The 26,392-nt window shown below is 44.6% G+C and overlaps 1 protein-coding gene across 7 annotated transcripts in view; it reads left to right on the top strand.

The window, feature by feature from the left end:
* The window catches only part of LOC119187845 (copper-transporting ATPase 2), a 166,858-nt gene that overhangs the window by 50,809 nt on the left and 89,657 nt on the right, over window positions 1–26,392 (top strand). For all 7 annotated transcript variants that reach the window (XM_075878798.1, XM_075878797.1, XM_075878802.1 and 4 more), the window contains 4 exons: window positions 1,926–2,114; window positions 6,353–6,535; window positions 9,866–10,043; window positions 22,562–22,705. In XM_075878798.1, the coding sequence (XP_075734913.1) occupies window positions 1,926–2,114; window positions 6,353–6,535; window positions 9,866–10,043; window positions 22,562–22,705 (694 nt within the window). The remainder of the gene's footprint in view (window positions 1–1,925; window positions 2,115–6,352; window positions 6,536–9,865; window positions 10,044–22,561; window positions 22,706–26,392) is intronic.

Here is a 26,392-nt window from a genome sequence, read left to right as displayed (position 1 = left end):
TTGTAATCTTTAAATATTTGATCACATTTCTTGAAACACCCTGTATATCCCATGCTGTTTTTATAAGATCTGTTGAACTTGAAAAAACGCGTGGTTTTAAGGCATAACTCAGTTTACGATGTTTGATGCTGTGGTGCTTCAGATCAAGGTAAAGTGAGCTGTAATGAATAGACCTTTTGTGATGTCATTAGGCAGTTTTAGAATAGGTTACGCAAAGATAGTTTGTTGCGGTCGCCTGCTATTCATATCACACGGGGACCTTCAAGAAGATAGCATATGATGCATGCGCACTGGTGACACATGTTAATGCAAACCTTCGCGTATGCTACTTTTAAAAGCTCCCTAATCTTTCTGTCCTACAAATTGGGAATATCTGATATGAATAAATTTATTCGACCATGCCCAGCTATTTCACTGGACAGCCTGAATTTTTCTAAATCTTACATTGTTAGAAAGGTTAAGCTAATTAATGCATATTTCAGGCTTGAGACAGATCTAACTTGTGCCAAAAATATGTTGATTTGATTGATTTTATTTTATTGGTTTGTCACAACACATGTGATCAGAGCTGAAGGGAAAAGCCATTTAGGAATGGTTTGATGGAGTCCTTTGCCCCTGTACATTAAAAAAACAACAGTTGACGAACAAGTATGTTTTTAACAATGGTAACACGTGGACTTTCTAATATGTAAATAATTTCAAGTAAAACATGATTTTGAACAAACCATGAAAATATAAATCTCTTGATTGTTATCCTATACAGAGCATCCTGTATTTGTATACGTTTTGTGCAAATCAGCACGATGAACCAAAACAACACTTCATCACAACTATGGTTAGGTGAGACCAAGAGACATCCAGGACAGAGTTATAGATTCCAGCTGAGTATTAGTGTTTAAATTATAGCAGATATTTTTTTCCCATAAAATTTCTGGTTATCTCAGTTGAGTAGTCCACTCTGACGTGACAGTTGTGTTATCAGGGCACAAAAAAAAATTATAGCCTGGCATAGACTGTAACTCAAGTACTTGTTCTTCTTCAAGGTAATGAATAAAGTTACTTTCATTATTATTCTTGTTTCATATAATGAAATAATTGCTAGAACCTGTCTTGAATGTAATCGTAGCAGTACTAAAATCTTGGTGAGTTGTTAGAAGTTCATTATGAAAAAGTTATTGGGTGTGTGCTATTTTTTCATTATGATTACTCTGTGTTGATGATTTTAATGATTTTACATTACTATGTGATTATAGTGCAGGTTTTCTCGTGAAGTAATGAATCCACTGCATGTATTACATGTAATTCAGCTGTTCAAAAAGCAACACCTCTGAATTATTCTTCTTAATAAGTTGGCTTCCTACATAATATAACCATATTGAGTTCAGTCACTGCTTCAAAACTTGTAACGTATTCTAGTCCACTGCTACAAATTTGTGAATATAAAATTCTTGATCTGAGTGCAAGTAACAATGACTTATAAAACAGTTCGTGTTGTACTTCCGTGTTTTTGTCCTCATATTAGTCAAACTGTGTTCTTACCAAGTATGAACAACCTTTCCAAAACTAGAGTTTCACTTCATTCATATCTATTTTTTGGTTTCTGTGTAGTTCTTTGTAGTCTTGTTTGTTTTTTCTCTAAATCCCCCAATTTTTCTTTTGTGATATTCACCTGATATGCCAAAAGAATGTGTAAAGGTTAGCAACGTTTCATGCAATATTGTTCTCATGTAGCTTTTGTTCGAAATGTGTCTGTTAATGACCCAAAGTGGCAGCTTCAATAAATTTTACATCTATGAAGGACATCACTACTCATATTTATGCATGATATTATAATTATTGTATGGGATATTGGTTTTTGGCTTTCTTTTTTTTCATCTCACTGTGGTTCCTAACTATCGAAGTTTGGAATTCTCCTTATCTTCTAGACACAAGACATGCCCGAAACTGAAGAGATCATCCAGTTTGCATTCCAGTGTGCGCTGACAGTATTATCAATTGCCTGCCCATGTGCTTTGGGCCTAGCCACACCAACTGCCGTTATGGTAGGAACAGGAGTTGGTGCCACAAATGGCATTCTAATTAAAGGGGCCGAGCCACTGGAAGCCATTTGCAAGGTACTTCATTTATGATTTGACTATCATAAGTATTGGTTAAAATTGCCTGGTTGTACATTTGAGTAGGCTTGTTTAATTAAGTTATACAGCTGAGCTGTGTATCATTGTTTTATTTTCTATCTGTATTTTGTTTTAGCTGGCTTTCAACTTCATTTGGTTATTTAACCTTTTGTATCCCAGCATGCACATATGTCGACAAAACATATCAATGCAATGGGATCAGGCTTGCCAACGCATCGTCTCGAAAATTTATTTGAAATGTTGGCATTACTTCAGCCTTTCTTATATAAGTTCACTCTAAATATCAAAGATGTTTTAAATTATTTGGCTTTATTCAAGAAAAGAAAGGGGCTATCTTGTTTTTTTGTGAGTTTTGTTGCACTTTGAATGACCAGTCTTGTAAGTTGAGTTGTCGCTGTGGCGTCCACGTTTGTGAATGTCAGGCATACCGAGTTCATGTGAGAAGCTAATGGAATGCTGGATGGTAGTAGGACTCCCTGCATTGCTGTGCGGCTCTGCTTAAAGTAGCATCTGTTATATAGCTAAATGCACCATTAAGAAGTTATATTTTTTAGAATTTATTTGCCTTATAAGGGGTGTGAATTCAGTGATGAAGACATACATGCCATCACTTTCCAGCTGTCTAATGGAAGTGTTTGTTCCAATTTGGAGAGCACCGATAATTCGCACATTGAACTAGAACCATCAACAAGCAAAGGCCCCATGAAAAATGCTACTGCTTATGATGAAGGCAATCAGTTTGAACGTGACTATGAACACTGTGATAATGATGATGAACAATGATAAAGAGGATGAACACACTGAAGTAAAACTGTAGGCAAGCAAATAGGCCTTGAATTTTGATAATGATGGTGATGATGAAAGCATTAAACTTGTGGATTAAGTCGTTGATAATGGCAATAATGAACAATGACGATGAAAGTCTTAAATCAGCTATTAGCAAGTGGCCACAAGAATGTTTTTGATCATCATATTAATGAGCTTCTTCAATTTACAAAGTCCAGGACCAGTCGCCGGCGCCCTGCGGACACCTCGGCTCATATGTACCTACATCACATGCCGCAATTATCACTTGATCCAAATGTCCCGAGCCAGCTCGAGTGGCCTCGGCCCATCTGCGCGCTTGATGCTTACCACGTTCGCTGTGGTGTCTGCTATGTCGTCTGCTCTGTCCATGGTTGCGACACAGGCCATAACGCCGACTCACTTCCGAGCTTAACAGCAGTTAGATAGTGAATTATACCTATTTATGTTGGGACGCAACTTACTGTGAGTAAACTACTTGAGCGTGCACGCATTGAAGATGCGCGGAGGTGTTTCATGACTGCTTCTCCTAGCAAGTATCGCATGTGTTTGCTCGTCTTTCGGAATACACTTATGCTTGATGCGGCTCAGAACGCGGACAAGAACTGGGTGGGCCAAAAATGCGCAATCCAAAAACATGCGAGAAGCCCACATAAAGCAGCTAGAGAGCTACAGCATGTCGAAAATTTCCACTGACATGCGTATGGCGCTGTCGTCTGCCTGATGCCCGAAATAAATCTCTCGGACAGTCCCGGACCATCTGTAGGCCGCCAGACACATGAAAAATGAACATGCATCTGAGCAGTCCCGAACCAGTCAGTGGAGCTTCCGGTTTGTTCCCAAGAAAAATGAATGCGGCGACGGCGTTTCAGGCCCTCTGGAGCCATCTGGAACGTGTAAATCAAAGAAGCTCAGTGATGAACACGTTGGGCTGATGATGAAGGCGTTGATTATGGTAAGTAGTGATGATGATAATGATTAATGCGTTAAAACAGAGTTGTCAGTAGGCGAAGTTCTCACATACAATAAAGAAGGATGATGTATCTTGCGTAACTGGTGTTCCCAGCGTCCACATATATGGACACTTGTTGGTTTCTGGAACTGAACTTTCAGTTTCCTGGTTTTCTGTTTATGCCCACATTCATACGAGTGCAATTGCATATAGGCCTGTAGCAAACTACAGGCCTATTTTCTTAACGTGTACGTCACTCTAGCTGTTGGAACACATAGTCACACATTAGATTACCACATTTCTTGAGGAAAACGGTTTGCTATCACCATCACTGCACGGATTTAGAAAAAAATTATTGACCACAACGTAACTACTCAAAACAATTCATGAGTTCACGTCGTCGCTTAATACGGGGAATCCAATTGATGCTATTTTTTTAGATTTCAGTAAAGCATTTGGTCTTGTCACGCATAGCAAACTCATTTCTAAATTGCATAATTTAGTCCTCGCTGTGAACCTCATTGACTGGATCCGTTCTTACTTTCATAATCGCAAGCAGTATGTAAAAGTAAATGACTGCATGTCTGGTATTCCACCAGTATAGTCCGGTAACCATCAAGGCAGTGTTTTGAGACCTGTTCTATATTTAGTGTAAAAAAATGACATTGTTAAATCAATGGACACATCGCAAGTACACATAAAGCTTTTTGCAGATGACTGCATACTTGTTAAAACAATTACTACTTCAGATGACCAGAAATGCCTGCAATCCAACCTGTGTGTCATTTCTAAGTGGTGTGAAGAATGGTCAATGAAATTAAATAGTGATAAGTCAGTTGTCATGGACACAACAAATAAGAAACATCATTATAATTAAATGTATCATCTTAAGAACTGTCCTTTGACTGAGGTTGAAGAATATAAATACTTAGGTGTCACAATTACAAACCACTTAACATTGTCAAGTCACAGTAATAAAACGTGCTCATCTGCCACTAGAAAGCTTGGTTTTTTTAAGGCATAAATTAAAAACAGTGCGCTCATAAATCAAACTGTTGGCCTACATTGCTTTTATAAGACTGAAGTTGGACTATGGTAGTGTTGTTTAAGACCTACATCTGTAGAAAGATATTAAGAAACTTGAGATGGTGCAGTGTAAGGTGGTTCGCTTTATCTTTAATGCTTATCACAGAAATGGCTCACGAACAATGATAACATCCGTACTTTGCAATACTGAAGGGCAGTTGCCCAACTGAAATTTCTACACTCGCTTTATTTTCGTAAATTTAACATTAGTCCGGAAATTCGCATAAAAAATTGAATTTCAAGACAAACTAGGTATAGACATGCTTACACTCTTAAACCTTACTTTGTACGTACAAATCTTTTCATGAATTCTTTCTTTCCTCGTAACATCAATGAGTGAAACGAGTTACCTTTTGCAGAATTCTGTGATAATGATAATCTGGATGTTGACAACTATGTATTTTTCTCTTAACAATACAACACAAGCTCTCGACTGTCTCATAGCGCACTTGATTTACATTCTGTAGTTGCGATTTACGTTATCTTGTCATATTAATTCAGTCATTTTTTGTTCTGTGATCATCTGCCTTATCATGTTTTTATTGCTTGAAATTTTCTTGTATTAGAATTAAATTGTGAATTATTTTTATTATGCCCCCACAGTATACTGTAAACAAAAAATAAATAAAAATAAAAATATATGCATAAACATACTTACTTGAGCAATTTGATTGACTGTGGAATACATGGGGCAAGATGAGTTGTGAAGCATGAATTGTACTTTTCCAGTAAACCAAACATTCCTCTTCACTGCCTTTATTCTGTAGATTTCACTCATTAGTGTTTGGTTTTGCTTACTAGTTTTGTTTCATAATCGAAAATATCTGTGCTTTTGTTATGATGCCTTCTCCTCAAGAGACAAAGTGAACTGCAATATCCATGTTTTTAGTTCTCTTACAGACTTGTCTAGATTGTAAATTGGCTTTAAATCGGAAATGTTGAAACTATAGCCCAATCAAAAGATAACATAGTCGGTGCACATAAGGGCTCTTTAATTTGATATATGCAGCTTTAACTGCTCAAAATGATTCTTACATTAAAATTAGCCCCAAATCTTTTTTCTTTCTTTCATCTGCCAGAGTTAAGATATACTCCTCATGATTTTGAAGGAAGTTTTTACTTTCGGAATCAAATATTAACGACACAAAGCTGTCTACACTTAATCATTATTTTCTGGGTCTTTGTGTCACTTTATGAATTATCATAGTACTGGTTATACGTTGAAATTTTCATATTCAGGCTGGTTATCTTAAAAGGTGACTTGCAAACAGAGTTACCACATGTTGCATTTAGAGTGTTTATTGTGGGGCATATGGCAATATTTATTCATTGTACTTATTTTGCTTTGTAGTTTATGATTGAGTCTTCTTCACAGGTCGCATGCTTTGCATTTGACAAGACTGGCACAATCACAAAGGGGGCACCTGTGTTGGTATATGCTGGTGTGATGACACACGTTAAGGCCCTCACATTAAATGTCTTGATGGCCATTGTGGGGACTGCAGAGGCAAGTAGCGAGCACCCAATTGCAAAAGCCATCTCAGACTACGCTAAGCAGGTAAGGTGCTGTGTTATCGCTGTAAGATGGCACAGTTTATTATTTGACAAAACTACATATACCCTTGCAAGACTATAGAATACATACTTAGTACATGCATATATTACTAAATTGTAAAGCAGAGTGCCAGTAGCAGTAGCATTACTTTTGAATGTTACAAGAGTATGTGATTGATTAAATAATGTTTTTCTCATGAAGAAAAATGAGCCCTTATATTTTCCTTCTTTTGTTCAAGAGTAAGTGATGCTATGTTGTCATGAGTAGAGACCGGATTGTAGGCAAATGCCTATTTTGTTCCTTGCATTTGTATTATGCTATTTTGATATATGAGCACGAATTTGAAGTCAAGAAGGGCTTTTATGGTGTTTTTATAGTGCCTATAAATGCCTATTTTGGGTGTTCGTGCCTAAATGCCTATAAGTGCCTATAAATGCCTATTTTCCAAATGAGCACCTATGTGAGTGCTATTCAAGCCCAAATTTTGTTTTCGAGCGTGATGTGAAGCTGTTATTCATGTAAAAAAGGCAACATTGATATTTACAAACACAGAAGGTTTCAACGAAGACAAAGCTGACATGCTGCAAGTAATTGGAAGAGGAGCATAAGGAGTGCAAAAGACGCTATTTCTGCAGCCCTAAGTGGAAGCACGTCTCAGCGTCTGCAGGGGAATTAGGAGGGAGAATTGAAGATTAAGTAAGAAAATAAAAGTGAAGTGCATGGCCGAGGACGCGACGACCGCCTTTTAAAGACAGCTGTCCAGTGCCCTGAAGGAACTGAAGAACCACTCTGAAAACTTGGTGTTGCAGTGCGAAAGGAAAAGCAGGTTTTTCTGGGCAGCCGTGGGTAGCTGAAGAAAATGAGATAGGTGCCTTTTCTCATCTTCTAACCACTACCACCAGATCGGCTTTTGAGAGAGAGCAAACATTCCACCACAGCCTTTTCTTTCCTTTTTATTTCCCTCGCCCGCAGCGTTGAGGTGTCGCAGGTGCCACCGCAGAATTGGGCGGGGTGCTGAGAGCATTTTCGGAGCGCGGTATATTCGAATTAACTGTCGCAAGTGCTTGGGCATTCGAATTACCGGGTGTTTTCGCCCATTGGAATACACATAGCTTTGACCGGACCTCATTGTGAGTTCGAATGAACCAGAAGTTCGAATTAAGCGTGTTCGAATTAATGAGATTAGACTGTACCTAATTTATCACTTGAATGTCATCCGTTGTAGAGTAGCCTTTCCATAACCCAGCTTGTCTCTTCAGTAGGTGAAAGTAGAGTGTTTCTCTTATTCTGCTTGCGATTACTTTAGAAAATATTTTGTATATCGCCGAAACTAAAATGATAGGCCCATAGTTTCTCATGTCTGTAATGTCTACTTTCCTATGTATTAGTATAATGTTATTTTTCCAGCTCACTGGAACCATTGCCATTTTGAGGCACTGAGTACAAAGCGTAGCTAGCTTCTTCCAAATTACTTCTCCCTATGTCTTTAGTTAAATGAGCTATTATTCCATCGTTGCCAGCTGAATTTTTTCTGTGTGGCATATCACGTATAGTCTTTGTAATCTACTGATTTTGTACCAGTGGCATCACAACAGCTGTACATTGTATATAAAGCTAAAATAAATAAAGGTCAAATACATTCTTGTACCCAGTGAAATTTAATTTTGTCGTATCTATTATGCCACTGCAGATTGCCATAAAAATCCAAGGTGTTGCTCAGAGTGGTGTGACACTCACTTGCTCTCCTATCAGTGTGTTGAATATGAAGCATTGAATACAGTCATGCATACACCATGTAAACAAAAGTTTGGTTTAAAAGTGTGGCAGCTTGGGCTAGTTGGTATGGCATAACGACAGTTATAGCGCGAGAACAAAACGACGACACAGAGACAAGAAGGAAATGAAGCGCTAGTGTCCTTCATGTCTCTGTGTCATCGTTTTGTTCTCACGCTATAACTATCGTTTGGTTCAAAACCACATGAAAGCAAGATAACCTGTGTTATAACCTATGTTTATGGTGGCAATGTTTTGTGTCCTGCGACATCGCGTATGCATTACATCAGAAGGATTTACCAAAGTCTGATATGTCCTCGTGTATTTTTGTCTCTACTATGCGCTGGTTCAATATTTTAAGTATAAAGTTGATTTTATCACACAACACCGTCATGATTTTATAGTTAGTATCAATCCTGTGAGTAATTTTGAACAACCTCAAAAAGCCACTCTGTTGGTTAAAAACTTATTCAGCCGTGGACTCACTGAAAAGACTTTCATTCGCGGTAAAAAAAAAGTCCAGGTAATTCCAATCACTTTCACTGGCAATTTACCTTATTTAGAGTTCAGAGTAGCTTTTTTCGACCTTGAATCACAGAGAGAAAGCTCTGTGATACCCCAAAACAAGCAGTAATTTCTTTATTCTCTTTGAGGTTGCCTAAAAGATAGCCTTGTTCGAAACATCAGTTTCCTGAATGCTTGAGGTTGCTTGCATGATATATAGGAGCTTGTTTCGTTTAATAAAACCGCCCCTGTTGCTACTCAACCTTGTTACATGACACGGCAGCAATAAATACACTAAATTTGGTACTGGATCATAGCACAATATGCTCGCTAGGTCAGTTGTGGATTGGCAGTGTGATGAGGCAGTGGTTTGAGGTTAGGAAAGACACTTCCTCCGACCTATAAGAGAGCGTGGCACAATATTGGGGAGGAGGGGGAAATGAGATTGAAACAGAGAAGAGAAGGGAAAGGTGAAACTATCTTTTAGAGGTATGAGTGCCCACACCACTGAATGCCCAATGGTGGGTTTCCAGTGGCACTGGGGCTGGGTACTCACACGCATACTCCCCATCTAAAGGTGAAGAGGGGAGTGTTCATGTTCCCCTTTCCTCGCAAGTGCTGCCTTCTCCTCTGCTATTTCGTGTGCTCAGCTTTGGCGGCTGCTCTCTGTCACACAGTGTTCAATTTGAAAAATGCGTTTGTAGAAAGTGTGTGTGGTTACTACTGGCATCAAGAGATTTCAATGTATTGTCTTGGTCTTTAAGACAGTACTGAAACTTTGTTATATTGAATTTGTGATAAACATTTTTTTATTATATTGATGTTCAAAATATATGATGGCCAAGGAACTTGAATTTGTTGAAGGTAATCAGTTTGTTATATGGAAAATTTCATTATATTAAAGTTATGACATGGTTTAAATTATGTGTAATATTAGTTTCATGGACCAGCATTGTCTTGCTATGCCTCTTTGAAATGTCATTTCAATACTCTATGTGCTTAGCGGCGTGCAGAATTTGACCTATCATTTTGTTTTCTTTCCTCGGCATGTGGCAGTTTTTGGAGACAGGCATACTTGGAAGCTGTGAAAGCTTTGAGGCAATCCCTGGCTTTGGTCTGTCTTGCAAAGTTGGAAGTGTGGGCAGCATACTGAAGAATGCACCAAAGTATGTGGATAGTCATTGTATAGAAATTCAGTACATTGGAGAAGTGAATCAAGAAAGAAATGAGCAAGGTGCGTCTCTTTTCGTCTTTTTATTTTTAATGTAGTGCCATGTTCAGACAAAATATCATTTATGGCTTTTATTTGTCTCAGGAATAATAAGCTTTCACATTATTTTCTTAAGTGTGGGCATGATGTTGTTGGTTCAATCTTTGCCGATGGCATTGACATTTTGATGGGGGCAGAGTGCAAGAACATTGTACTTAGATAGGGATAGGTAGGGATGTGCAAATATTGAGAACTCAGAGTACTGGATTCGATTAGGTCACTGTTATAATCTATTTTATAATGGAGCTTTAAGAAATAGCAAAGAAACGTAAATAATTAGAGGAAAGGTAAATATCCCGTTAACATTGTTTGTTAGAGGCCATTCCAGAAGCCCCACAGCTCTTGTCGCATGCCCAGAAATAACTTAATTTTAAAAAATTGTTTCAAGGGAACACATACTGCTATAGTGAAGTCCGAATCATCCTCCCTCAACTGAAGAGTTGTAATTTTGAATTAGTCATCATCACCCTTACCTGCTCTACTGTTGGCGCTGTGACCTCTTGAATAAAACATCTTACATGGATAAATGACATCACATGAAAGAGGCAATTTCTCTTATTTACAGTGAGACTGAGTCCCATGAGCGAGCAAAGCCAGAATGGTGTAACGCAATAACAAACATACTGAAGTGGGAGTGCACCAGCAGGGCAGAGCAGTATTATATGCGAATGTGACGTATGGGAGAACACGGTCCCAGTTGCTATGATTAGATGCCACGTACATTGAGAGCATATCACCCAGCGTGCGGTTAAACCGTTGTGTTAGACCATTAGTCTGCGGGTGGTATGCTGTCGTTTTCCGATGAATGACGTGGCATTCCGAAAGCAGAGCTTCGACGACCTCGGAGAGGAAAACGCGGCCTCTGTCACTAAGGAGCTCTCGAAATACGCCATGTCGAAGGATAAAGCGACGTAAAATGAAAGAGGCGACATCCTGAGCGGTAGCGCTCGGTAAACCGGCTGTTTCGGCGTAGCGTGTTAGATGGTCGACCGCCACTATAATCCACCGATTGCCATCTGGTGTCAATGAAAGGGGGCCATAGAGGTCAACGCCAACGCGATCAAATGGCTTGGCAGGGCACGGAAGTGGCTGCAATTCGCCAGTCGCATGTAGCGGTGTTGATTTGCATCGCTGGCAGTCAGGACAGCACTGCACAAATTTGTGTACAAAATTGTACATGCCGCGCCAGTAATAGCGATGGCAAAGGCGTTCATATGTTTTGAACACCCCGGCATGGCCACATTGTGGATCGTCATGAAGAGAGGCGCATACCTGCGATCGTAAAGTGCGTGGAATGACCAGTAGCCACCAGCGGTCATCAGGAGAGTAGTTGCGTCGATGGAGAAGTTGATCGCGGATGGCAAAATGGAAAGCTTGACGTCGGAGGGATCCAGATACCGGAAGGTTGGGCGTACCAGATAGATATTCGAGAAAAGATGCGATCCACGGGTCACGATGTTGTTCGGTGGCAATTGAGTCTAGATTTAACGATGACAAGGTCTGGAGACACGTGTTTCCGCACGTCGGATCTGGTGGCAAAGGTGAGCGGGACAGGGCGTCAGCGTCAGAGTGTTTGCGTCCGCAGCGGTATACGACGCGAATGTTGTACTCCTGGATGCGGAGTGCCCATCGCGCAAGGCGGCCAGAAGGGTCTTTCAACGTTGAGAGCCAGCAAAGCGCGTGGCGATCAGTTACTAGATCGAACGGGCGGCCGTATAAGTACGGCCGGAACTTTCCAAGTGCCCACACCATAGCCAAACACTCTTTTTCTGTCACGCTGTAATTAGTTTCGGCTTTCGTCAGAGTGCGGCTAGCGTAGGCTACAACGTATTCTGAATAGCCGGGCTTTCGTTGAGCGAGGACAGCACCTAGCTCGCCGCCGCTGGCGTTGGTGTGCACTTCGGTAGGAGCCGTCGGGTCGAAGTGGTGAAGAATAGGTGGGGAGGTGAGCAGACGGCGTAGAGTAGTGAAGGCAACGTCACATGCAGAGGACCAGGAGGAGAGGTTCACGTCACCGCGAAGCTGGGTTAATGGTGACATGATAGATGCAAAATTGCGAACAAAGCGCCGGAAATAAGAACATAGGCCTACAAAACTGCAAAGTTCCTTCATGGTCGTCGGCTTGGGAAATTCTGCGACTGCTCGAAGTTTTGCTGGGTCAGGTAATACACCGTGCTTCGACACGATGTTGGACGACACCATTGGAACTTGCCAGTAGCCAGACCGCAAATCTAACGACGAGAAGAATTCCGCTCAGTGAAGGGTGTCAATGGTGTCATCAATGCGCGGCAAAGGATATACGTCCTTGCGGGTTATCTTATTCAAACGACGATAGTCCACGCAAAATTGGATAGATCCGTCTTTCTTATACACCAGGACGACAGGAGACGCCCAGGGACTGTGAGATGTTCGAATGACGTCTCTACGAAGCTTATCTTCAACTTGATCGTTGATAACGCGGAACTCTTCAGTAGAGATACGGTATGGTCTTTGACACAGTGGCTGGTGTAGGCCGGTGTCAACATGATGCTTGACTTGCGACGTGCGGCCTAGTTGAGGTTGCGACACATCGAAAGAATTCCGGAACTTATGCAGAAGATCAAGCAGGTCGGCACGTTCGGTGGGAGTGAGGGTGTCGGCGCTGGCGCTGGAAAACGTATCCTTGGACGACTCCTCGAGGGCCGACAGTGATTTTGGGTGGTTGCAGTAGTCATCCGGGACATCAACCAAAGACGAAGGGTCGAGATCCTGCACGCGGCCGAGACATTCCTCCGCAAGCAAAGTGACAGGTGTGGAAAGCGGGTTGAGTATGAACATATTGTAAAGAAGAGGAAGTACTCCGGCGCAGAGGCAGCAGCATCGAGTGTGCAGCAGTGGCTCGAGCTCGGAAATTGCGGCTGGTGCATTGCCTTCCAAGCCTTCCAAGCATCAACCTTCCTGCTTAATAAATCTCCTTTATAATTGGTGGAGCCGTGCTGGGTACCGTCCCTTACACCTTCCCGCTACCATCCTGGAACTCCGTTCTCGACGGCTACCTTCTGCTATGCCGGACGCCGATCAGCAGACGCTTCCATCTCTTCCGGCCACCTGTCCAGGCAGTGTTCCTCAGCGGGAGCCTCCAATCTTCAGTGGAACAGATGACAACGACTTTGAAGATTTGCTCTCGACTTTTGAACGGGCGAGCGCTTTAAACCGATGGACGGATGCGGACAAGTTGACACGCGTGTCGTTCTACTTCGCGGGTGTAGCCAGCCTTTGGCTTAGAAACCACGAGGCAGACGTCCGAACGTGGCCGCAATTTAAAATGTCGATTGTATCAGTCTTCAATCGACCTGCCGTCCGAAAACTTCGTGCCGAGCAACGTTTACGCACGCGCGCACAAGAAACAGGTGAAACCTTCACAAGTTACATAGAAGACGTCGTCGATTTGTGCAGACGCGTGAACGCCGAAATGACGGAAGCTTAAAAATGTAAGCACATCCTCAAAGGGATTGACGACGACGCTTTTCAAATCATCTTGGCGAAAAGCCCGACCACTGTTAACGACGTAATTAGCCTCTGCCAAAGCTACGATGAATTGCGGAAGCAGCGAGCTCTGACAAGACGCCCTCCAGCGCACGATTTGGCATCGCTGTCTGGTGTGATCAGTGGTCATGACCAAGCGTCACTAATAGCCGAAATAAAAGCATTTTTCCGCGAAGAAGTCGCACAACAGCTTTCCTTGGTGCCTTTCACACCAGAAGCTACCACAACTTTACCATCGTCTCTATGTGACGTCATTCAAGCAGAGGTCGCCGAGGCCTTACCAGCTGCTCGCGAGCCTAATCTTGTGGCTGCTCCTCTCACCTACGCCGCGGCTGCAGCCATGCCAATTCGCAAGGCGCCTGCGCCTCTGTTCCAGCCTCGCGCGAGCTATCCCCCAGCTCCAGTTCACTGGACCAGCACTAACACCGCCAACCCGTGGCACACCCTCGACAATCGCCCGATATGTTACGCTTGTCGATACCCCGGACACGTCGCAAGGTATTGCCGCCGCCGGATGCATATCACCAATGAAAACCGCCGTGAGCCTTTCTTCCCGCTTGACTCCAACACGCGATACGGTTCCTCCACTCCAATGCCAGCCCGCTACCAGGACGACCACCGCCCTCGGTCAGTACGTCTTCGCTCGCCCTCTCCACGCCGCCGCTCGCCTTCTCCTATGCTTCGACGGCCCGCGCCTAACGAGGAGGAAAACTAGACGACGCAGTTCCTGAGGCTAGAACTGCGCAAGTTTCGGTTTGCCCAAGTCCTCATTTGTCACCTACCAATGTTATTGATGTGTTCGTCGAAAATATCCCTACTGTCGCTCTTGTAGATACCGGTGCAGCTGTTTCTGTTATAGATGCTGGATTTTGCCGCTCAATTCGTAAGGTTACGACCCCTTTCTTCGAATTATCGCTCGGCACAGCCAGTGCTCAACCTGTTCAACTGACCGCAGTATGTACAGCCCGCGTGACTATTCAGGACGTTCTGTATACGATAGAGTTCGTGGTTCTTTCATCGTGCTCCCATAATATTATTTTGGGATGGGACTTTTTGTCGCGTCATAACGCCGTAATCGACTGTGCTAGGGCTGAGGTTGAATTTTGCTCACTGGATGACCAAGCATCCGTCGACACCCAGTCTGCTGCTAAACTTGTCGTTAGCGATGACACCTACATCCCTCCATGCTCTTTTGCGTTCGTGCCAGTTTCGTGCAGCGCCATATCCGACGGCACGGTCTTCTTCACACCATCTTCAATATTTGTCTCCCGAAGAGCCCTCCCCCTGCCTTTTGCTGCTCTCGATCTTGTAGAAGGCTCAACCACAATGCCAATTTATAATCATGAGTCGTCGTCTTTATCCCTACTTTGTCACGAGTGCCTTGGCCACGTCGAGACAATCAGTTCTTCCAGAATTATATCCGTCCCCGATGAGGTGCCTTCTACCTCCGTCTGTGAACTGGCTGTCGTCTCAGCGCCTGACTCAACGTCGGCAAACATATTTCAACCATTTATCGCTGCAGATTTGACATCTTCGCAGCGTTCACAACTCCTCACCATTCTTGAGAGCTACCGCCATTCTTTCAACGTTGAACAAACATCTCCCGGCCGTGCCTTAGCAGTAGAACACCACATCAGCACTGGGTCCCACTCACCGCTGCGACAATGACCATATCGCGTGTCCGCTACAAAACGCCGCGTCATTGCTGACCAAGTAGACGACATGCTTCGCAGAGGCGTCATTCGACCTTCACAGAGCCCATGGGCGTCTCCGGTGATTCTCGTCAAAAAGAAAGACGGTTCTATTCGTTTCTGTGTCGATTTCCGGCTATTGAACAAGATCACGCTGAAGGATGTCTATCCACTACCGCGCATTGACGATGCTTTTGACAGTTTGCAGGGTGCCGGGTTCTTTTCCTCGTTAGACTTGCGGTCAGGCTACTGGCAGGGGCCTATGGCGGAGGCCGATCGCCCCAAAACTGCTTTTGTCACGCCAGACGGCTTATATGAATTCACTGTCATGCCTTTCCGACTTTGCAATGCACCTGCAACGTTCGAACGAATGATGGACAACATCCTGCGTGGACTAAAATGGAAGATATGCTTGTGTTACCTCGATGATATCGTGGTCTTCGCCCCTAACTTTGACACACACTTACGTCGCCTTCAGCACGTCCTTACTTGCTTAACTAACGCCGGTTTGCAATTAAACCTCAAAAAGTGTCGATTTGCCATGCGTCAACTGAACATTTTGGGCCACATTGTTTGCAAGGAAGGCATCCTCCCGGATCCCGAGAAATTGCGAGCTGTTATGGCGTTTCCTAAACCTGCCACCATCAAAGAACTTCGAAGTTTCATCGGCTTGTGTTCGTATTTCCGGCGATTCGTCCGAAACTTCGCGTCTGTTATATCACCTCTCACGCAACTTCTCAGCAGCTGTAAAGACCTCTTATCGTGGTCCCCTGCCTGCGACGAGGCTTTCACCACTTTGCGACGGCTTCTCACGACGCCACCCTTTCTACGCCATTTCGATCCTGAAGCTCCAACTGAAATCCACACCGACGCCAGTGGTGTAGGCCTGGGTGCTGTGCTCGCACAGCGTAAACCGGAGCATCAGGAATACGTCGTGGCATGCGCTAGTCGCACACTTACCAAGGCTGAGAGCAACTACAGCGTTACAGAAAAGGAGTGCTTGGCCATTGTGTGGGCCCTTGGAAAGTTTCGCTCATATCTATATGGTCGTTCTTTTGACGTCGTGACCGACCATCACGCGCTGTGCTGGCTTTCGACGTTAAAAGACCCATCTGGCCGCCTCGCTCGCTGGGCGTTGAAAATTCAAGATTACGACATACGCGTGGTTTATCAGTCAGGACTGAAGCATGCTGACGCCGACGCCCTTTCCCGTTCCCCCCTGTCCCAGAATGCCACAGCTGACTCCGCTTCCGATTCCACATTGTCATCGCTTGACTTTGACACCATTGCTATCGAACAACGCAATGACCCGTGGACTGCGTCTCTTCTCAATCATCTCTCCGACACTTCTGAACTCCCAAAGACGCGAACGCTTCGGCGCCAAGTTCCACACTTCTCGATACGTGACACGCTTCTCTATCGACACAACTACGCACCAGAGGGACGCAAGTGGCTGCTCGTCGTTCCACGAACCCTGAGGTCGCAGATTTGTTCCTCTTTCCACGCTGACCCACAATGTGGCCACGCAGGAGTCTTCAAGACCTACGAAAGGCTTCGACATCGCTACTACTGGCGTGGTATGTATACCTTCGTCCGCAACTTCGTCCGCTCTTGTGCCGAATGTCAGTGCCGAAAATCTCCACCACACGCCTCTGCCGGTGAACTGCAGCCTTTACCATGCCCTTCCCAACCCTTCGAACGGGTTGGAATAGATATTTATGGGCCACTTCCATTGACTCCGACTGGCAACAGGTGGATAATAGTTGCTATCGACCACCTAACGCGCTATGCTGAGACCGCTGCTCTTCAAACGGCTACAGCACAGGAGGTTGCTACTTTCCTACTGCGTCATTTTGTGTTGCGTCATGGAGGCCCTCAAGAACTCCTCAGTGACCGCAGCCGCGCCTTCTTGTCCGAAAAATTGCTCGCTGAGTGTGCTATTGTACATCGCACATGTACCGCATACCACCCTCAAACCAATGGGGCTACCGAGCGCTTTAATCGTACTCTCGGTGACATGCTATCTATGTATGTGACGCCTGACCACTCTAACTGGGACTTAGTCCTCCCATTCATTACATACGCCTATAATACGGCAACTCAAGCGACAACAGGCTTCTCCCCTTTTTACCTCCTCTACGGCCGTCACCCCTCCCACACCATTGACACCATTTTGCCCTATCAACCGGACGCGTCCGAGTGCCTACCGATCTTGGACGCCGCGAGACACGCAGAAGAATGCCGCCAGTTAGCTCGTCGCTTTACCTGCGATGACCAAAACAGGCAAAAAGCAATTCATGATGCCCAGACCTCAACTCCCGTTTTTCTTCCGGGTGCTCTTGTATGGCTGTCAGTGCCGCATCGCACACCCGGGCTCTCTTCCAAACTTCTGCCAAAGTACGATGGGCCATATCGTACTCTCGAACAAACTTTACCAGTAAACTACCTCATTGAGCCTCTTACGCCACCATCAGACTTGCGACGTCGCAACCGCGAGGTTGTACACGTCCAGAGGCTCAAGCAGTACCACGGTGCAACACCGCCTGCACAGGACTAAGTCACCAGGATGGCTCCTTTTTTTTCTCCGTGGGGCCATTGTAAAGAAGAGGAAGTACTCCGGCACAGAGGCAGCAGCATCGAGTGTGCAGCAGCGGCTCGAGCTCGGAAATTGCGGCTGGTGCATCGTCTTCCAAGCATCAACCTTCCTATATTGCTTCTTCCGGCGGCAAGGTCAATCGTTGCGAAAGGCAGCGACAGAGCTCGACGACTAGTGAAGATATCGGAAGGCATAAAAAAGACTGTAGCGTCAGTGTAGGCGTTGCATGAAACTGGACCAAGTGCGAAATTTTCAGCTGGAATATCGGTATCTTCATGCACGAACAACTTCGGCGACTGATGACGAGCGTCAAGTAATGGGACATCACAAAAGGGTGAAAACTCAACTTAAGCGCGTGCGCAGTCGATGACGGCATTATGGCGGGATCGGAAGTCCCATCCGAGGATGACATCATGCGAACAGACAGCGAGGACAATAAACTCCACAATGTAAACAATGCCTTCGATGGACACTCTTGCAGTGCAGGCTGCGAGAGGCGTTACTTGCTGTGCACTCGCGGTGTGTAGTGACAGTCCCGAAAGCGGCGGCGTGACTTTACGTAATACACGGCAGACATTAGCGGCAATAACAGAAACAGCGGTGCCGGTGTCCACAAAGGCGAAAGTACAATAACCTTCAACAGTTACTGCGACCACATTAGCAGAAGAGGGGCGAGGGCTTAGACAGTTCAAAAATGGCGCAGTTTTTGCATCTTGAACTGCGGTGCTTAGTTTTCCTGGTCAGAAGGTCCGGGCCGGCAACGCATGGGGGAGGGCGATTGCCGACGAGGAGAGGGTGCGCGCGGCATCACGAAGTCGGGGTTGTTGGGAGGGGCATAGCGAGGTGACGAGACCGGCCCGTATTGCGCGAAGAGTTGGCTGCTGGGTTGCGACGATAGGACATAGTCGCCGAACGTCTGAGGTCAACGGCGGCAGTAGCGGGCAACGTGTCTGGGTGTGAAGCAGGCGTAGCATATCGGTCGGTTATCGGGCGTCCTCCAAGGACTGGCGACTGGTGGTGCGGCCCAAGGTGCAGTATAAGCAGCCGGGTGTGCGGGCTGTGAGCGCGTGGTGTAGGGTGGTTGCGGAAGCCTACGCACAGCGTCTGAATATGTGAACGGCGCTGCTACAGGCTGCATCTCTTGCGAACAGGCGACAGGAGGAGCCACAGGCTGCGCTGCATATGTTAGGGGTGCGGCCAAAGGCTGCACGGCTGGCGGATAGGCGACAGGAGGGCCTATTGGCTGCGCGACACGCTGACAGTGAACACGGCTGGATAGAGGCGGCTTGTGGTGCGCAAGAGGAACAGCTTGGGCAACCTCTTCCGAAATAGCAGTGTGAAGCGGGGCAGATAGATGGGTGGTGGTCTCGTTAGTGAAGGGCACTAGGGAAAGTTGGCGGGCGGCTTCCTCGCGGACGAAGGCTCGGACTTGCAGAAGCAACGGTGAATTGTCAGGCAGGGTGTCGAAACTGGACAGTGACTCACCACCACCCTGAGGCTGCCGAGTCATAGTGCGTTGCTTCTTCAACTCGTCGTAGCTCTGACACAAGCTGACGACTTCGGAAACTGTGCTCGGATTTCTTGCCAAGAGCATTTGAAATGCGCCGTCGTCGATGCCCTTCAGGATGTGTTTGACCTTGTCAGATTCGGGCATGGTGTCATTCGCACGTTGACAAAGGTCGGCGACGTCCTCAATGTAGCTAGTAAAGGTCTCGCCAGTCTGCTGAGAGCAGACGCGCAAGCGCTGTTCTGCCCGCTGCTTGCGGACAGCCGGCCGACCGAACACTTCAGCACATGACGTCTTGAAGATGCTCCATGTGGGTATGTTGTGTTTGTGGTTGTTAAACCACAATTCGGCGACACCAGTGAGATAAAATATGACGTGGCCCAGCTTTTCGGCTTCATCCCACTTATTGTTGGCGCTCACCAGTTGGTTGTGCTCGAGCCAGTCTCCGGCGTCGGTCCCATCCGCACCGCTGAAGACCTTCGAGTCTCGTAGCCTAGGATGGCCAGGGCAGTTGAACTGGGGCGCAGGCGCCGATGGAGTGGCGTTGTCAGTCATGACAGGTGGTAGCGTGCGGCTTTGCAGCTCCAGGTTGTAGCAGCGGAGATTAACAGTACCTTCCACCAAATGTGAAGAGGTTTATTAGTCATTAAAGACAGCGACGAGACAGCGTGAAGAACCGTCCAGCGATCGGCACGGCAACGAACCGAAGTACGAGCCGAGAGAGCCGGGCGTTGGCGATTCTGCTTGCTGCAGTCACATCTCCTTCTTCACACATGTATTTATTGATTCATGTGCCTTTCTGGAAAATAAAAAAATCAAATTCTATCCATCTTGCCCAGCACCTAAAGTGACCACAGCCTCTGCTCCAGGGAAGGTGCAATCAGTGGTTTTTGTCATGTTAGTAGAGATGCAAGGCAGAGACTTGAGAGAATGTTGCTTCTAAGGTTGCGTTGCACTGTCTTTGAGGCTGAATTCTCCTTGCTGGCCTCAGTTTGCAACTCTCCATTGGTTTTCAGGAGTTAAATTCTAAGAAGTTTTTCTATTTATAAGTGCAGTATGTTATAGAAAATCAATGTTTTTATTTCTGAATGTTTTCAAATTGTATAAGTGCAGCATTTGCTTATCGTGATTGTATTAAGAAATAAAAATAGGTGTACTGTACATTCAGGTACACACAAACAAAACTATGCTATGTCGCATATGGAACTGTAATGTCAAAAGATAAGCTGCACTGTGGAAGGGCAGGGGCATCAATGCTATAATAGGTGCAGTAGAAAACAAGCAGAATAATGTCATCAGTCATTTTAATCACATGGTGAAGGTGGTCTGTACAGTTCTGAACTGTACACCCTACTGTAGTTGAAATCTTTTGAACATTACACCGAAGGTCATTCATAACATTCAATTAGGTTTGAAGGGCTCATCAAGTTGTTTCCTGAAAAAGTGGTCAGAGAAGGTGATATAACAGTTGAAATGATCATAAATTGGATTGATCTTATACTTCTAAAGAAATTTGTGGCTCTCCATTCACAGTGTGTTAAAACTTTAAGTGTACCAGCACCTTCAGTTGCAGCACTCAGTGATGTCCCCTATAGCAGCACTCTAAAAAAAAAAAAAAAGATTGTCGCTGGTCAGGTGCTGGCATATTTAATTTTTTTACACAACAAGAGCTCTTTCACGCCTCCAAACTCATATGTGTTCCAGGGCACCTCACAGTGTATAACCTATGGTTCCAACACCCGAATCAGTGCAAACACCTGAGGCAGTCTAGTTATTTGTTTTATGTGAAGGCTGCTAGTTATTATGTGACACGCTATGCGGATGACGGCTGCCTATTTTATTAACTGATGAGTGTCCCGCCGCAGTGGTCTAGTGGCTAAGATACTTGGCCACTGACCCGCAGGTCACGGGATCGAATACCGGCTGTGGCGGCTGCATTTTCGATGGAGGCGAAAATGTTGTAGGCTTGTGTGCTCAGATTTGGGTGCACGTTAAAGATCCTAGGTGGTCGAAATTTTCCGAGCCCTCCCCTGCGGTGTCTCTTATAATCATATGGTTGTTTTGGGACGTTAAACCCCACATATCAGTCAATCAATCAATCAATCAACTGATGAGTGGTTACCACCCTTTTATTTTGCAAAGGTTGATTATTCAGGCAATAATGACTTGAAGTAGTAAAGAAAAAATATGAAGGAGTGCCATATTAAGCTTCTGCTGTTGAGCTCGCGGCCTTCTAGCAGTAGCTGCGGCGTATACGCCTAAGTCGACAAACGGGCGTATGCCCTACTCATAGCACTCTTCTTTGTTACACACTGAGCATAGCCTCAGTTGGCATGACAAACAGTGGCAACCACATCATGCATACACTCTGGTTGCCAGTAAACTTGTGAAGAGTCGTATAGGGTGAATTCCTAACCTGACCCAGAGCACAATAGGTCTTTCCAATTATGCTGTGTTAAGGACTAAGGCAGCCTGTGGTGCTAAATTCACAAGAAAAGGGTAGTCTTATCGTGCAACTATGTATGACGTACAAAAAACGGTAGGAAGGGGAAGATGGAAGCTTGCGATGAAAAATTCGTAAACAGGGGCTGTTTCGAGCCGTTTCGACAAATGGACTTGTCTTCTTCAAGGCTAGAACAGAACCGATTTCCCTCTAGCGCTAAAGAAATCAGTTCTGTTCTAGCCTTGAGGAAGACAAGTCCGCTTGTCAAAACATCAGCTCGACGCAACCGCTGTTTACGGACTTTTCATATGTACAACATAGCATATGGCTCGTGACCACCTGGCAGCCCAACACAGCCCCATGTGTTGTTGTGCTCACTGTAAGATTCTTAAAAGTGCTTGATTTGATATTCATTTCTGGATTAATTACAGGCTTGCCTTATCCCTGCAAGCAGGTTAAGAGTATAACAATGCACATGCATCCTTCCAAGACAATTCGCTTTTGTTTATAAAATGGATAGACAATATCTTTAAAGGGCCTCAGCTGGTCAAAACGTAATCAAGAGTCCCACCTACAGCCTGCCTCATAATCAAATCATGGTTTTAATTCGCTAAACTCCCGTAAATTTGGCTATTTTCAGTTAATGTGATAAAATATTATAACACTTCTAGGTGTACGTATTCTGACCAAGCATACATCTCTAATGTTTATGCTTTGCAGAAAAATGGGACAATACATATGACGTGCTTGTTGGCAATCGAGAATGGATGAAGAACAACTCTGTTGAAGTGTCATCGTCTGTTGACAGCTTGATGGCCAGGAGAGAAATGCTAGGACAGACAGTTATTTTGTGTGCCATAAATGGTAAACCTGTCAGTCATTTTGTTATGCATTAGTCAAATTTGTATTTATGCTCTATAGATTTCATTGTGTAGCACTATTACAGTGAGCTTTGTGCCTAGCAACTTCAAATTTCCATGTTTCTACCTAATAGGAGACAAGTATTTTCCATTCAGTCATTACTATTTAGTATTTAAAGTGGAGAGTTTGTCATAATTTAATGGTACATTCTGTGTACATGCTATTAATATTATTATGCTTATGTTCAAGCATTTTTTATGACACAATGCCATAAAAGTAAACAGTTTTTCTGGAATTTGCATAACTATGTAGAGGTTGTAATGAAGTCACAGTATATAGCTTTGGTTAAATGTACTGAAAGGACCAAGGGCTCTCGGATGCAAAATAAAAACAAATATTGGAAAGTGTGAATTTTCTGCTGTACACAGTCTAGCATTAATTTGCCTGTTAGCTTGTTTTCAACTCGCAGTCAGCATTTTTGGCGATTAGTGCGAACCATTAAAGGCACACTAAGGACACTAATATGAAGTAGATGTTCATTGCTGAAATAGCGATTCAGAAACATCGTAGTGCTACTTTGGTGCCATGGAAGTGCTTATCTTGAAATAAAATCATGTTTAGTGGTCTGCATCGTGTTGGCACACTTCAAATTCCCCACCTAAAAGCGGTTTGTCTCGCGTCACTGTTGCTGTGCCCATTGTTTCCCGCCTTCACTGCGCAACCTCCGACACTAGCAGCAGCAGAGTAAAAGTAACGGGAGCCACAGCAGCAACAACAGCCGTTGAACAATTTTCTGCCACGGCCGGGCTAGACTGCACCTGCGCGCTCCCTACTTACGGCCTTCGTAACGGGTGTAGTACATGCTTCTCACCACTCCTTTGAGGGGGGCGCTGCGACCCTGCCATTTTTCGCCCCTTCGTACAGCGCGCACAACGCCAACACATGAGTTCGGCCACGCTTCTTCATTGAAAAACAAGTTGCTTAATCATTGAAGACGCACAAGTGGTTTACGGCATTGCTCCTACCTGATGATGCTGCGCTTCAACTTATACACCTCTTAAGAGTGCACTTTGCTGGCAGTGTTACAAGCCTTGAAGTGCGTGCATGATCATAACCTCTTTGTGACAAAAAGTGGCATACCACACACCCCTTATAAAATCATCTGGTACGCTGAATGTTTTCTTCCATCACATTTTATTTGATGCAAAAGAAACACGGCCTTTTTCTCTCCTTTCTGTGCATCTGCTGCGATTTTCTTAACGCATGCGTGGTGCTTGATTTTGCAATAATATTGGGACGAATTTTTTCTTCTTTCAGCAATCGCTGCACTTTCTCGCATTTTAAATGATGGTGCGACACTTGGGAGTGCAATCATCCTATCATAGTCTGGTATCGACCAGGCCGATGAGTGTCGCTGTTTATTGTTTGCGTGCAAATACTTCCTGCTTCTTGTTCAGTGAAAAGCGTCTTGTGAAGTTGCAACATTCAGATCTGTTTCGTTGGTATCCGTTTTTCGCTTCCTTGATGTTTGACGTAGGGGCCAAACTCGTGTAACAGAACCTTTGCGAGGCTTCTATGCACTTGAAATAATGTAGGAAAGATAGTTCTTGAATAGAGTAGGTGCGTGTGCAGTCAGGAATAAGTTTTCTGATGCAGAACGCAGGCACATAGTCTTCATCGTGCAAGTGTCTGCTGCATACAACTGTCGATGCAGACTTGTCATTGATGATGAGGTTGTATCTCGCAATATTCTTTTGTCACTTGGCGCACAGCTCAGTATTGTTTGGGAATTGGTGAGAGAGAACACTGGGTGTTTTCCTCGAACGGGGCTGGCAATACCGAAACACGGCGATCGAGTGGCCGTGACGGAACAAAGCAATACACTTTCACGCAGCTAATATATATCCATGTGCGTAATGCGCGCACTTAAGGTTGTGCGAATGCCTTCTCGACTCAAAAATTTACTGTGGAGTGAACACTGACAAAGCACAGAATGAAATGCAGCCATGGTGGGTAAATCCCAGAATAAAGCAAGCCACACTAGAAATAAAAGCCAATCCACAACAACCTGTTTGTAGCAATAAGCCGCAAGAGAATTTATACAGATTTTTCAAAAAAACAGCTGCTGGCGTCTCTCATAATCATATGGTGGTTTTGGGACGTTAAACCCCACATATCATCGGAAAAACAGCTGCTTACTTTCCGAAAAGTTGTATTGTTGTCAATTTATATTTCTAAACTTGTTGTTCTACAAACTAGAAAGATAGCGCAAAACTCATTTGCACTGCAGTTTTAGTTCCGGAGCAAGAGGCTTGCGAGCATAAGCAGCTGCGTACTTCGTTCACATTCTTCATGGACGTGGCTTGCAGAACAAAGGAATCCAAAAGGGCTTGGGATCTCTGGAATCAATATTTTCAGGTGGTGTTAACACCTTGACAATGCACACCACCACTCTCTGTGCATAGCATTCGAAGATGTTATTCAGCAGCAAGGGCCCTCTTTCTCTTTTTTTTACTTTCTTCCTTCTTATACGCAGTTTTTAAGCCATTAGATATACAACATACGTACGTGTTTGAAAAAGTTGTCAGGCTGACAGCAGCTATTTGCCCTGAAAACACTCCAAATGTATTTGGAAAAATAAAGAAAAATAGAAAATAGCTAGAAGAGGGAAGGCGCGCTCGTTGTCCGACAAGACCAAGGGCCAAAGGTGTTTAGTGCTCTCTGATTGCAGAATAGGTGCAGCATTGTTCTTCTATCTCTGATTGTTGCAAGAGCTTTATGCCTTCTGAATTATGCCTCTCATTAGCCGATTCTTCTGCTATTTCACTAAGTTTCAGCTTGTATTATCCGCGAGCACATACATACCTATATTAAGAAGCAAGTCATCTGGTAAATTAGTCTTCTTTTAGTAGACGACCCTCCCTCTATCCTTGATTTCTTCAATAATCCCCCTCCTCCTCTTCATTGAGAACCCTTATTCCAAGGTTTCACATCGACAAACTTCCTTGTGCCGTGTGTGCAGCGCAGAAGATGCAATGTCAGGGTCGCTGCGCCCCTACCACCGACGGGTGGCAAAACATACTTAGAAACTCTGTCATTGTATTCGCGACGGGTGAAAAGGTTGTAAGAAAAGAAGCACGGGAAGGTGCATTCTAGCCCGGCCGCTTTTCTGCTTGCTTAGTTCAACTGAGCCCCGCTAGATGGCACTACCTATCCAGCCTAACCAGGCGAAAATGGAATTTATGAACCACTCTCACTATTCCCTATCATATCGCTAGGCAGTTCTTTTTTCTATAAATCAAACATAAATGGACAAGCAGTATAATGTTGCTTGATGCACGAAATGCTCTTTTTTATTGCAGCTAGTTTAATTACTGGTGATTAATTATACTCGGGCACTCTCACGTTATCGAAATCATTTCGCAAATGTCCCACTCATGGCACAGGTCATGTGATACATTCAGCTTAATCTCCCAGTAAGTAGGGCACTGCTGTTGATAATCATCATCATCATCATCATCAGCCTGACTACGTCCACTGCAGGACAAAGGCCTCTCCCATGTTCCGCCAGTTAACCCGGTCCTGTGCTTGCTGTTGCCAATTTATACCCGCAAACTTCTTAATCTCATCTGCCCACCTAACCTTCTGTCTCCCCCTAACCCGCTTCCCTTCTCTGGGAATCCACTTTGT

Source organism: Rhipicephalus microplus, chromosome X (assembly GCF_043290135.1).
Source record: "Rhipicephalus microplus isolate Deutch F79 chromosome X, USDA_Rmic, whole genome shotgun sequence".
NCBI classification, from domain to species: domain Eukaryota; kingdom Metazoa; phylum Arthropoda; class Arachnida; order Ixodida; family Ixodidae; genus Rhipicephalus; species Rhipicephalus microplus.
This window is presented reverse-complemented; position numbering and strand designations above follow the sequence as displayed.